Source organism: Ambystoma mexicanum, chromosome 4p (genome assembly GCF_040938575.1).
Source record: "Ambystoma mexicanum isolate Mex_15411 chromosome 4p, UKY_AmexF1_1, whole genome shotgun sequence".
In the NCBI taxonomy this organism is placed as follows: domain Eukaryota; kingdom Metazoa; phylum Chordata; class Amphibia; order Caudata; family Ambystomatidae; genus Ambystoma; species Ambystoma mexicanum.
In genome coordinates this window covers 1,173,803,053-1,173,817,926 of record NC_090927.1, presented here as the reverse complement: position 1 = coordinate 1,173,817,926, position 14,874 = coordinate 1,173,803,053, and the positions used below count along the sequence as shown (strand labels likewise).

The following is a 14,874-nucleotide window of genomic DNA, read 5'->3' as shown; positions in this document are numbered from 1 at the left end:
GATGTTCCAATTTCGGTGCCATTGTAATTCCTAGGTATGGCTTCCTTAATTTGCTCAGGCAAAAGGAAAGCAGGTCTTCAATCTCTTGCTATCATTACTTGGTGTGTAAATGTTTGGGATCTCTGATTTGCTTCCATTTATTTATTTATTTTGAACCCGAATACCACACTAAACCATTATATTTCCGTCATCAGATGTTCCAGTGAGGTGTGAGAATTGTTAGAACGATATATTCAGCAAAGAGGTTCAGTTTGTGTGCCGTCTTTCCAAACACGATGCCCGTTATCCCTTGAATAGATTGAGTCTGGGCTGCGATCAGCTGCACTTTTAAGAAAAATAAAATGGGCAATAAGAGACATCCTTGTCTCGTACCCCTTGTCTGGTGGATAGGTACTATAAGACAACCGTTCACTTGTATCTGGACAGTTGGCTGTTTATTAGTTTATTATTTAGTTCACTAGAATCATATGAGACATTATTAGGACAAAATTATATTTAGAGATGGTTGTTTTTGGGAATCCCCAGTCCACTCTATCAAGCACCTTCGCCATATCCAGGCTAACAGCTGAGAATGGACAGGGCATCTGTTGGTTTTGTCTATCAAATGCTGAGCCCGCTGAATGTTGTCTGCTGTTCCTCTGCCCAGCACAAACCCTGACTGGTCTGGATCTACTAGCAGAGGGATGTATCGTTATAATCTGTTGACGGTTTATAGTGATATTTTCGAGTGGCAAAGTGTCGCGTTAAAAAATCCTTTTTTTTTTTAAATGGGTGGGTCTCCCCAACCCCTGTTTTTTTACCCTTTAACACCCATTTTATTAAAAAAAAACATTACCTAAAAAAATGCATTTTTTCGATGCATTTTTTTCTAAACTTTTGTCATTTGAAACTATGTTTTCGAAAAAAGGACTGAATACCTCTGTTGACCAATATATTTGTGCATATTTTAACATCCAGATTCAAGAGGACAATTGGCCGTATGAAGCACACGTTTTAGGGTTTTGACCCCCTTTGGGGATTAAAATTATATAGGCCTCCCACATAGAGGCCGGGAGTTTCCCTCACTCACTCTCTGATATAATGTAAAAGCTCAGCTGAAGGGCTTGCCAGTATTTGCAGAAAGTGGCTGTAAGCGTGTCCGTCGTGGGGTTTTGTTAGGCTTCAATGATTTAACTGCAGAGATAATCTCTTGGGGCTCTATAGAAGGCTCTAAGAGAGTCCTGTATTCATGTGATAATTTGGGTAAGTTGCCCCCATGCTCTAAATATACCAGTTCTGATGTAGTATTAATGTTTTCAGCATTGTGAAGTTTCTCAGCAAATGTTTGGAAAGCCCTGATATTGTGTACTTCTCTCCCTCCTTCATGTCTTCTATCATCAATTACAGTATGTATATATTCTTTACCTGATTTTGCTCTCAATAAATTAGAACATTTTCTCCCCGGCCTATTCCTCTATTCGTTGATTCAATCATAGCAAGACTCTATCTGCTTTTTGTGCCATTAGTATGTGTTGTTGATTCTTTTCCCTTGCCTTTTGTCTATGAATGGTTCTAGTTGGGCAGGCCCTGCATTCGATCTGCTTTGGTTTTAGGTCTTCCAGGATCGGGTCTATCTTCTAATTGTTATATAGTGTTTGAGGTGAATGTAGGTGCATGATGATGCTGAGAGAAGGTTGGTGTGCCTGAGAGAATGTTTGGGCTTGAATGCTGTCGTGAAGGTTACAGGAGTGAGCAGTTTGAGAAGCCTAGCCTGGGTGATGGGACCCAGTGGTTTACTGTATCAACTTAATATGTAACTAGAATAAAGCTTACCTGAGGAAGCGTACGGATGTGTCCTAGGAATCTGCTTTTCTACACTAATCACCTCATAGCCACAGCCAGCTCTATCAAATTGCCCTTCGTCACTGCCTTACGGGCATCCCAGTAAATCCCAAAAGACATATTCTTAGAGCTGTTAAGATTTAGGTAATCTCTTATCATATCTTGATGTTCTTCGACACTTACTAGGTCATTCAAAGTATCTGGCGTCAGGTGCCATAGACCTCATTTTTATTTGTCCCTAGGTCATGAAATGATGTAATCACCATAATGTGATATGTAAGTGTCATGGTTTTAAACTCCACTTTAGATAGTAGCCTCATTTCCTTTGAGAGGATAAACATGTAATCAATCCTAGAACATTTTTATTCTGTACATCTCTGTGGTTTGAGGATAAAAAAACTCCATGTGTCGATGAGGCCAGGATTCTTCAAGGCTTGTAATATTGGGTGTGATGCGATGCCAACCCAAGAATATGTAGTTTGGGAGGATCTATCTAGTTCACTATTCATAACCAAATTCATAGCCCCATGATGATAGTCACCTTTAGCAAAAATCAATAAATGATTTAAGAACGTTTATCATAAACACTTTTTGCACCATGTTTGGGGTATTAAAGGAGGCAAAGCTCAAAGCTTGGTCCCTTTTGACACAGGGTCCTATGATAAACCTCCCTTCTGAATCTTTTTTGTATTCTTGAATCCTAAGTAGGGTGTATTTGTGGAAATGCAGCACTACCCCTGCCCTTTTGCTTCCAGCAGAAGAAATGTATCTGCACAGGATAAATCCCTGTGTATAAGTCTACACTGATCTTTTTTTAAAATGGGTCTCCACCAGTGCTAGCATATGTACATGAAGTCTCTTTAATTCTCTAAATAGTTTGACTCTTTTGTTGGGTGTGTTGAGCCATCTAACATTTAGTGAGCTTATTGTATCAACCATTGTCATTGCTTTTCTCTAATGTTGCTTTTTAATTTAGCCCTGTATCCCCATTCCCCCGGCTTGTATAGAATTGGTGCTATATCAGCGCTGTCTTCCCTAATTCAAATTGTCTCACTTTTCTCGCAATGTTCCCTAAGATCTAACAATGCCATGAGGGATAGATTCTGACTCTAAAATGTCCCCCCCCCGTCCCCAATAACATCATTATCTCTATTAGGCAGAAGGGTACTCCGCCTTTTCCCTGGGCCAACATCTCCCTGACATTCCCCTTTTGTATGTTAGCTTCATCAATTTAACCTCAGTCACCCTCCCATAGTTGATTTCCCTCCCAATCCCCAACAAGACAGAGAACAGTGAAACATTACACTTAATCAACTTCAGAGTATCCTGTGTATCCTGTGTATCTTATTGTTCCTTATATACCCTCCTTCTCCCCCAAACGTGCCTCGCCTTTAAATAATGTTCAAGTCTCATCCTATAAAAACCCATGGATCTAATCAAATTCCCTACTCCAACCACAGCCACAATGTTGCCGTATTAAGTCTCCCCTCTCGAACTTCATTTAGTCTTTCTTTTTAGCCTCTCTTCTGGGTTTCTTCTCTTGAGTCTTGGTCCACCCAGAATATCAACTGAGGCAGTGATAGATGTTCAGTGTTTGCATGTTGAAAGGTTTAAGTCCAGGCTCTAGCATAAAGATTATGTAGATTTGACCCTCAGTCTTAAGCTATATCCCAAAAGGGTTAGGCCAATCATATCAGATTTCCTGCTTTTGAAGTTGTTCTGTAAAGGGTTTAATTGTCAGTCTCCTTTCCAGAGTGGCCTGTGGTAGGTCTCGGAATATTTGCACTCTAGTATCTGGCAACTGAAAGTACTTCTTTTTCCTTGCATCATTGAGTATTGCCTCGTTTACTTTGTAGTTGTGCAGTTTTGCCACCACATCTCGGAGATGGGAGAGGGCATAGATCCCCCATTCTTGTGGGTCAATCCTCTGTACTATCTATTTAAATAGTAGAGATGGATGAGTCCCTCCAGCACAGCTTTAAAAAGTTCCAGTGTGCACTTTTCAATGTCTCCATCTTCTGTCTCTTCTTTCAAGAAACTTCTCATGTTATCTCTTCTATCCTTACTGTCAAGGTCTTCACGTTTAACTTAAAGGAATCCATTATTTCTTTGATATTCTTTGATTGCAAGTGCCTTCTGTGTGTTTTCCATTTCATGGGTGTTGACTGCTGTCCCATCTCTGGTCCATCATCTTTTTGGCTAACTTCCTACAGGTTGCCAGTACCTCCTGCTGCACCCATGTCTTCCTACCCTTCAAATAGGCTGAAAGGTGTTCTCTCAAGATCGGGGTAATGCTACCTTACCTCTCTCCCCTTCGATCCCATTTCAATCACAGGCGGCTCTTCACCCTTACTGGCACCATGTCAACAGTGGGATGGCGAGGACTTGCCCTCCGGCGATCATCACCAACGGTGGCGGCACAATATCTGGTGTGACTGTGATTTCACAGTCTCTCAGGGCCTCAACATTCTGGCTACCATGATGGAATTGTAGTGAGGCCCTGCACACTCGCTTGTCTTCTACGGGTGTTCCGACACCCAGCCTCTCATTCTGAGCTCACTGGAATGGGTGCAGGAGTTTAGCGGTCTTCAGCCTGCGCTTCATGTCACAAAGCACTGACAGGGAGCAACTAGGGGTGGGATCCATGAGCGGCCGCAGGTGTTTTATATCTGTAATTCTTTTACATATGTATTGATGAAATGTTGGTTCATGGATTATTTGAATGGGATATAAATAGGAGCAGGAACACCATCCAGCTTCTCTGGTAAGGCTCCAGAGTGCCAGGCCACTTTCCTAACTCGGCCTAGCACGGTATGACCAGCGCCTCCTTGCGTTTCCCTTTCTTATCCCTCCTCTCCTGCTCCCCTCCCCTACACCTCCCCACTACCTCTCATCTGCACCGTGATTGGCCAAGGCTTCTAGGAAGCCTTCTTCACTGAGAGCCCCATGGCAGCCTGCCACAGCTGGCTAAGGGCCAAAGGCAAAGGGCAGCTCCCTTTGGCAGTTCCCACTACCTGTTTGCCTGTTCGCGCGGGGCTCATGACAAAGAATTCTACTGCTACAAATAGCAAAGGTGGTAAGAGTTGGGAGCTCAGCCATCACCGGGCCCCTGAAAACCTGCCACTATTACATTACTACCACTTGCATTACACTGTCCTGAAGTTGCCATCTTTTTTAAACCTTCCTGTGCTCCTTAGTTAGCCATTGTGTTAAACCTTACTCCGCTTCTTAGTTAGCCATTATGTTGAACCTTGCTGCGATCTTTAGTGAGCCATTGTGTTGCATTACACTGTTCTAAAGCTGCCATCTTGTTTAAACCTTGCTGCGCCCCTTCGTTAGCCATTGTGTTAAATTCCACTGTACCCTGAAGCTGCCATCTCGTTTAAACCTTGCTGCGCTCCTTAGTTAACCATTGTGTTGAAGTCCATTGAACTCTGAAGCTGCCATCTTGTTTGAACCTTGCTGCACTTTTTAGTTAGCCATTGTGTTGCATTTCACTGTACCTTCAAGTTGCCATCTTGTTTGAACCTTGCTGCTCTCTTTAGTTAGCCATTGGGTTGCATTTCACTGTACACTGAAGCTACCATCTTGTCTGAACATTGCTGAGCCCCTTAGTTAGCCATTGGGTTGAACCTTGCTGCACTCCTTAGTTAGCCATTGCGTTGAATTCCACTGTACCCTGAAGTTGTCATCTCGTTTAAATGTTGCTGCCCTCCTTCGTTAGCCATTCTGAAGAACTTGCTGCGCTCCATAGCTTACCATTCTGTTGAACGTTGCTGCACTCTTTTAGTTAGCCTTTGTGTAAGAGACAATGACATTTGTTTCTTTTATATAATGTTAATTACATAGTTGAAGTTAGGCGTTTTGAAGTTAGGTGCATGTTTATAGTACATCCAATGTATTGAAGTTAGGTGCATATCTAGAGGATAGCCACTGATTTGAACCTAGGCAACAATCTGGTCCATAGCCACTGATTGAATTTAGCGCATATTTAGAGCATAGACACTATTCTTGCTGAGATCCAAAGCTAGCCAATGTATTGCACGTAGATTAATTTTTGATATAGCCAATGTATTGCACATAGATGCATTTTTGATGATAGCCAATGTATTGCACTTAAGAATTTTGAGGGTAGCCAATGTACTAGCCACACCTGACCCGCCCCCCATCCCCCACATGCCTCACAAGTACCACACACGCTCCAGGGGCCAGCCAAACTACACACAAAACACACATCCAACATAACAAACATTTGCATACAACAAACCCTCCCAGACAATGGGTCTTACCCCTCTGGATACAACAAGCCATTGCACACAATCAAAACTCAATTAGAAGCTGACGTGCACAGACACCAGTTTCTCCTGGTTCTGCAAGCATCAACAGAGGTGCACAACCTCTATCCTACCCCTCTTCTTTCACTAACCTAACCCACCCTCTTTCTTAGCGCCTAGAGATCATGCTAATGGTAACGGTGCACGGTATAAGTCAACTTAAAATAACAATAAACATGATTATGATGATGACTAAGGAGGAAAAGGATTACGATAATGGGGAAAAAGGACTGAGACAAAGGAGAAGCACTAAGACGAAGTACTCAGTGGAAGGAACAAAGTAGAAGGACTAGGTCAAAAGAGAAGGACTAGGCCAGAGAACTAGGGTGAGGATAAAGGACTAACACTCAGGATTTGGATGAAGTACCAGGTTGAAGTAGAAGATGCAGAAGAACTCAGTGGAAGGATTAGTATTAGGGCTAAAGAATAGGATGAAGGGCTGGATTAGGATGAAGGTGAAGCACAAGGATGTAGAGAAGGATTAGGACAAAGGAGAGGACTAGGGTGAAGAACTAGATTTAGGAAGAAGGACTAGGATGCAGGGTGAGGATGAAGGACTAGGACAAAGGACTAGAATGAAGGAATATGACTAGGGATTGGATGAAAGACTAGGATGAAGGACAATGACTTGGATGAAGGAGAGGAGAGGGACAGGGTGAAGGACTAGGACAAAGCAGAAGAATTAGGACTAAGAACTAGCACCAATGACTTGGACCAAGGACAAAGACTAGGATAAAGGATGATTAGGTCAGAGGAAATCTAAGTTAATTACAAGGAAAAAGGTGGTTTAGGGTGAAGGACACTTGGATTAGGACGAAGGACTAGAATGAAGGAGGAGAACTGGGGTGAAGGAGAAGTACTTGGATGAAGGACTAGAATTAGGACAAAAAAGACAAGGACGAAAGACAAGAATTAGGTTGAAGGAGAACCACTATGATGAAGAGAAGGAATAGGACAAAGAAGACAGACTTGGGTGAAGAACTAGGATGAAGGACTAGGTTGCAGGGTGAGTATGAAGTTTGAATATGCAGAACTAGGACGAAAGAGTAGAGCTTGGACAAAGGAAGACTTTGAAAAAGGAGAAGAAAAGGAGGACTAAGATGAAGGATAAAGACTAGGACTCAAATGAAATACTAGGATGAAGGACTAGTACAAAAAAGAATGATCTGACTAACTGTGGTCTGTTTCCGGTGGTGGTACAATGCGAGTATGGTTTGCCCCCTGACTCAGCCACACCTGTCTCAGGTTACAAGACACCCAAGGCTGAGAGAGGGGTACATCCCACAAGAAGAAAACCTTGATTGATGAAAAACCTGCATTTTGTGGCTGCACAAGTGTAGAGTCCACGTCTCGCGGTGCAGAAGAATGAAGGCAGTTTGGAGGCAGTGGTGAAACAGCTCCAGGAAGGAACAGAGACCACTGGACCAAGGAAGAAGCAAGAGGCAGTGAAGCAGCAAGGAGAAGACAAAGGAAAGAAAGGAAGCACCAGTGAAACAAAAGCAGAGTTGCGACACACCAATCAACAGCGCAGCCGTCCTATGTACTGCTTCTGGGTGTGCGTGGCTTGATGCTGACAAACTTGCATCAGAGCACGTAGGTGGTGGCCATATTAGACTAGTCAAAAAGGTTGCATCCGGTTCCAGCAATGCCACAACGACCAGGATCGCGGTTGCTTAGGCAGTTTCAGGACAAATTACTATGATGAAGGACAATGACTAGAATGAAGGTGAATAATAGAATAAAGGAGAGGGAATAGGATAAGGGTGTAGGACTAGACAAAGTAGAAGAACCAGGAAGAAGAACTAGTACCAATTATTAGGATGAAGGACACAGGCTATCTTGAGGGAGAAGCACTAAGACTAAAGTCTAGGGTTTAGGAGACATACTAAGAGAAGAACTAGGACAAAGGATTAAGGACTAGGTTGAATGCGAAGGACTAAGATGAAGGACAAGGACTAGGATGGAGGAGAAAGGCTAGGACAAAAGTCTAGAATGATGGAGAAGGGCTAGGATGAAGGGAATTGTCTATGAATAGGATGAAGGACTAGGAAGAAAAACTAGGACCAGGATTAGGAAGATTGGCTAGGATGAAGGAGAAGGACTTGGACTAAGGACTGCTGAAGTACAAAGTGTAGGAGAAGAACTAGGGCGAAGTAGAAGAACTATAATGAAACAGAGGATTAGGATTAAGGACTGGGAGTAAGGGGAATGCCTAGGACTCAGGACTGGAATGACTGGGACTAGGTCAAGAATGAAGGACTACCACAAAGGAGTAGGTAGATGGTAAATAGGACTAGAACTAAGAAGAAGACTAAGAAAAAGGGAGAAAGATTATCACTGGGACTAGGATACAGGAGGACTATGGCAAAAGATGATTTGAACGAAGGGCTAGGACTAGGATGAAATATTAGAACAAAGGAGAAGGACTACGATGAAGGACATATAGACTAGAACAAAAGAGAGGGACTATGGTGAAAAACTAGGGAAAAGGAAGATGGCTAAAATGAAGGACCAGGTTGAAGGACTAAAAGAAATGAGAAGGACTAGGATCAAAGACTAGGAGGAAGAAAAGGACTACAAGGAATGAGAAGAACTATGGTTAAGGACATCTAGTACGAAGAAGTAGGACGAAGGAGAAGGACTATGTCATAGTATAAGGACTTGCTCTGAGGACAATGGACGATGATGAAGAAGGATGATGAAAAGGATGAGGGTGAATGACTAGGAAGAAGGTCTAGGAGATGGATGAAGGAAAAGGACTAGGGAGAAGCTTAACTAGGATGAAGGAGGATATTTAACAGAGCTCTTCTATTTTCTTTCTTTCACTTGCGCTTGTGCTAAGGCATGCTGGCAGAAGTAAACATGATGTGCAGCAAGATACAAAACAATTATCTGTGATGCAGCCATTGTATGCCAATAGCAGTGCCAGGTGCCATGCCAAGTGGCGATAAAGCACCACATATGTGCTAAAACCAAAAATAAGTGTAACTTTAAGGAGTTTGTTGATATATAATAAAGGACTAGTGATGTAGAACAGAGTGGAACTCATTTTCAATCAGACATAACATGACTAAAAAGAGTAAAAGCCTTATATAAAGCTTGTAAGCCTTTCATTCACGTCACGCCCCATTTCCTTAATTTATATGGCAGATCATAACTTTTGCTTTCTCAACACCCTTTATTTAGGCCATGCTAATACAAAAAAATGGTCGCCATGGAACAGGGAGAAGGGACTTTACATAGTCCCTTCTTCCTTTCCATGGCGGCCAGTCGTGGGAAGAACTCCGGGCTGCGCTGAGCTCTGAGCCTTCTGGGGCAGGTAAGGCCTGGGCGAGGGCCAATGAGCTTGCGTTTTACAAGCTCATTAACCCGCCCCGGATACTAATGTCACATATGCATGTTCGTTGGCCTGGGGAGCCAAAAGTATCTCCTGGTAACTTTTATTTTTAAGCTATCCAGGCTCTCCTAGGGTAGAAGCAAGAGCTAAATAGCTTGCAGCAATTTCTAACCCTGCATGGGTGCGCACATTGGCAAGGTAGAACGCACTGAAGAGTACAACACTGTACAGCACAGCGGCATGCGTTAATTTGCAGACTTTAAACTCTGTCATTAATAATTTGTTCTTTTTTGCACAGATTTGGAAGAAAACCATGTCTTCTTACCACTATCTTCATAAATGCAACGTTTGGGATGCTCATGGCCTTTGCTCCATCTTACATACTAGTCGTGATATCGCGCACGATCCAAGGACTGGTCAGCAAGGGATGCTGGCTATCAGGCTATATTCTCAGTAAGAATTTATGTATTTTTCGTTTCTTAATGATATTTATTTCATTAAGGTTTCTGACAAGCTATCGTTCTATGTATAGGAAACCCGCAGTCTCAATGTGAGCGTCCATGAAGGCCGCATATTTAGCATCTAATTTATAGTATGTGAGTGTTGGGTTCTTTAAGGGTGTGGAAGGAGGATACTGACAAACAGATGGTATTCTTTTGGGTAAAGACTTTTATTTTTAACAAAGACAGAGAAAACCTACCTACCCCTAACTATAGGATGGGTTTCTCTGCGACAACAAAAACTAAGGAAATGTCAGAATGTCCGTAACTAAAAGGTCCACTGTCCCGTGTCAAAATCCTACTTCTACCTCTTACACTTATAAACAAACTGAAACTGGATTTGTCTGTTCCGAGTCCAGAAGAATGACTCTCTTCTTCTGGATGGGTATAGTTCACAAAGTAGGGGGAATGTCTCTCTTACCCTGGCCTTTCTCAGGCTTCTCTTCACAGTTCAATGTGGTTAGGGGAATGTCTCTCTTACCCTGGGCTTTCTCAGGCTTCTCTTTTCAATTCAATGCGGTTGGGGTAAAGTCTCCCTTCGTCTGGCCTTTCTCAGGCTTCTCTTGGCTGTTCAATGTGGTTGGGAGAATGTTCCCCTTTCCCGGGCCTTTCTCAGGCTTCTCTTGGCAGTTCAATGTGGTTGGGGTAAAGTCTCCCTTCGCCTGGCCTTTTTCAGGCTTCTCTTGGCTGTTCAATGTGGTTGGGGAATGTTTCCCTTCCCCGGCCTTTTTCGGGCTTCTCTTTGACAGTTCACCAGACAGCCCTGGTGTACTCTCCTGCCACAGATGGCCTTTCTCAAATGCGGGTCAGAGTCCACTTAATATTGGTCTCTTTTGTTTGAGTCCCAGACCTCTTCACACTGGTTTCTTATATGTGTCTCATGGGCCCCTTCACACTGGTTTCTTATATGTGGGTCTCAGACCCCTTCACACTGGTTTCACATATGCGCGTCCCATACCCCTTCACACTAGTTTCTTATATGTGGCTCCCAGTCCCCTTCACACTGGTTTCTTATATATGGGTCTCAGACCCCGTCACAATGGCTTCTCCTGAGTCCCAAAGGTCCCCGGGCATTCCCTACATCTTCTTTCTGGGCTTATGGTCGTTGGCCTCCTTCTCGGGTCTCTGTGCATATTCTGACAACTCTCCTTTGCTCCTTCCTGTTTTTCACATTGGGTTACACGGCACATTTCTGTGGAGCCACGCTGCGCATTCTTGCTCGACTGCAGCATGCAGCACTCTCCTGCACCTGGACCTTCTGTCTGGCCCGCTTCCATGAATTCGGTCTTCGGTGGAGCAGGTAGGGACTCCGGACCTCTCCCCGTTATTTCTTGGAAAATAGCTGCAGGCTCAGCTCTTCCTGGTGCAGGAGGAAAGGACCTCCGCTCGCAGTGCCTCCGAGGAGCGACTGACAGCAGTGTTAGTCCATCTTCTATCTTTAAGCTGCTTAAAGTTTGACCAATAGTTCAATCCAGTTCCCTGGGAGGTTGCTGATCACAGTAGGTTGACTGTTCTCCCTCGTCTCAGTACTACAGGTACTAAAGGTTTGACTCAAGTATATAGTAATGTTAATAGGGGTAGAGGGGGACAAAGAAGGAGTTGTGAAAGAGGTGGATTAGTGGTTGGAATACTGCATTGACCCATGATGTCCTCCCACATCCTTGAGGGGGAATCCCCCCAATGAGATACTCCCTCTGAGTACCATCCCCAGGGTAACTCTGGTAACGGTCTCACCTCCCTGGCCTCATGAGAAGGCCCTCCCCTTCGGTGAAAAGGGATAACATCATAGGATGCGTCACAGTTCTAAAACCTTTTACAGTGTTCCTTTGTATTGTTACATCCTATCATTTGACAGGCTCATGAACCTATCACAGAGGGTTTCACTTTGCATGCAAGGCAGCACAAAATAATTACAGTTGTCATTTCCAGAATAGGTAAACCCTTTCTGCCTGTGCAAAATATGTGATGGGTGGTAAATTGCACCATACATCTATGTTTGACTGCTCTTATTTTCCCCATGATAAGTTTAACAGCAAGGAGGTTTGAAGAAAGAATACATATAAATAATGCTTTTATGTAAATAATCAACTCTATGGCTCTCATTATGAGTTTGGCGGTATGCTGTAAAAGTGGTGTAATGGAATTACTGCCACTTTTATCTCTCCACCGAATTAGGGCTGTCTGAAAATGAGTAGTAATTTCGCTGGCTGATTTATAGCCCGGCAAAATTACCACCAGAGCGAAGTCCGGCATGTTCCTGAGGTAATTCCATCGGTGCTAAATCTGCTGGCAGAATTACTGCTGAAACAAACATTTGGTAATTCTGTCACATTACAAGTTCAAATACTGGTAAAATCCCACCAAAAATGGGGGCAATTCTTCCAAAAACGCAGTGCAGTTACCTCATTGACTGACGCCAACTCTAAAAACACATGGATCAATGGCCTAAAATCTAAAGCTCGCTCATTGACGTTTATGATGAGAATAATATTTAAAAAATATTGTAAGTATTCAATGCTTCCTGTCATAGACGTTTATAGGTTGAAGGTAGAACCTATATTATTTTACGGGTTAGATTCTTGCTTACTACAGATTGATGACAACTTAAACACTATTCATGACCAGATCTGGAAGCGTACATCAAGGTTGGCGTCTTCAGTACCTAACACTATAATATTGCATGGATTGGGTCTCCTTTCGCTTGCTTCACGGTGGACCTAGAGCAAACTTGCTGGTTGCGCAAACATTCTGGTACCTCCCTCTAACTCATTACATTAGGACATAAACAAGATCATGAGACAGGGAAAGTTGCCATCAATGGTAACATTTATTGATCGTATGAATCTAATTTTGGCTGAACTCAACTCTTCCCCCTCTGATCTCGCACTGGGTATACCTAATGTAAAAACCAAATTATATGAGTATGATTGGATACGAACAATAGAAACCAATAATTCATATTCATTTTACACAGAGTATTCATCGTTCTCCAGAAGTCAATCTTCTTTATCTCCATATCTTATAAAATTCCCTTGTGAAAAGGTGAGATCAGCATATCTCAGATTCAAGCTGAATCAATACCACACGTTGGAATGTATAAGCAGTTGGCATAAATCACCAATAGCTATTTGTCAGATAAATTGCCAGTTCTGTTTAAATTTACATCAGCAGGAAACCCTAAAACACCTAGTTGTGTATTGTCCATATTATGTATCTGATAGACACACATGCCTTGGCATATATTATCCAGAAGAAACGGATATTGCAAGGATTACCTTTTGGGGATGATGCTATTGGGGGAATAATATCAGTTTGATTGTGGCTTTGACTAGAATGCTAGACAAAATCAATGAAGCCTTCAGAAATGCAGAAACAATTGTATGTTTATTAGATCACTTGTCATAATTCTAAAAATGTCTGGTCTAGAAGCTACCTTTTTATATTTAGCTATTTCGAATCAATTGTGATGTTTTAAAACGTCTCGAATCAACAAATCATCTAATACTAGGGTATTCTTGATGATTTTAATCGAACATACTTATATGCATGCAAACTATTGAAAAAGCTAATCTAATGTTAAACTTTGCTTATGTTGTTCCATATATCGTTGTTTGATTTATCTTTTATTATTTTCCAACTATGAATGTTTATGATAGATTTATTTATATAGGTGGATGTAATTATGTATGATTTTCATCGATTTGAGTTATTATTGTCTGGAAACCTTTGTTATATGTTTACTAATAATTTTAACTGTAGCGTAAGATAAGTGATGAATTGAGATTATAATGTTTATATTAATTTCTTTTTCTCTTTTGTATGTTGTAAAAGTTTGTTTACAAACTAAAGACAATTTTAATTAAAAAAAAGGAACTTAAGTCACAGGTGCACACAATGCACTCAGAAAGGGTACATAAGGCCCACACCTTGCACAAATACACTTCCCCATACCATGCTGCCACTAGCAATTTCAAATGTGGACATTCAGCACCTCCTGCACTACATATAGATGCACAGGCAGGAACAGGACCACAGAGTACATGAAGCAGAGAGGCAGAGGAGACACCGTGCAAGGCGAGTGCTCATTCAGGGACATCATTTGGGGTCACCTGGGGTTGCGTCTGCGACCCTTGTGGTCTCCCTTGCTATCCCTAAAAAAAAAAAGAAATATTTTATTTTTACAAATTGAAGCTCCTGGGCTGTGGCCAGTGCCATGTGGCTCTTTGTTTCTAGAGTGGCTGGCTTTCTTGTTCAGGCTTCTTAAAAAACCCAGGGGATCCACAAGTGTAACACTTTGAGCAGTGACCCTAAATAAGGAAGAATGGGAATAACACATGTTGTGTTTTTCTGGAATTCCATACAATAATTGCTAGAGTCATTAATGGTTTATTTCAGGCACACTTCAGGGGGTGAGTCACTGATTTAGTCTGTCCTTAAACACCCCAAATTTACAATGCAGACAGAAAACTCCAAAAAGCATTTAGAGTAAAATAAGCATCAATTTTGGACTATGTATTTTGCTTTTCACAAGTTGCAGTTATATCATGTTTATTTCTGCCGTTGTCTCTTTACGATCATCACAAGACATTCCATCTCGGTGTCCTTGGTCACTTGACAAAATCCTTTTGCTTAAAAGCTTGCATACATTGTAGAAATGTTTGACAATAGCACATAAAGTGGTCCTTGATTTCATTGTGCCACAATTAATGCTTTGTTGTAATGTATCTATCTTTCCTATCTACATGGCATGCTGTTCAGGGTTATATGTGATTTTACCTACGACAATTAAACAGTGGTACATTTCATTGCGGTCAAAACACTGAAAAACACAGATTTTGTTATTGATTTTTTAAATTGGGGGTTATGGGGTCCCCTCCAAGCC

General features: G+C 42.1%; 1 protein-coding gene across 3 annotated transcripts in view; it reads left to right on the top strand.

The window, feature by feature from the left end:
• Positions 1-14,874, top strand: part of LOC138453708 (solute carrier family 22 member 2-like) — a 442,975-nt gene that overhangs the window by 139,749 nt on the left and 288,352 nt on the right. For all 3 annotated transcript variants that reach the window (XM_069606817.1, XM_069606816.1, XM_069606815.1), the window contains one exon: positions 9,791-9,945. In XM_069606817.1, the coding sequence (XP_069462918.1) occupies positions 9,791-9,945 (155 nt within the window). The remainder of the gene's footprint in view (positions 1-9,790; positions 9,946-14,874) is intronic.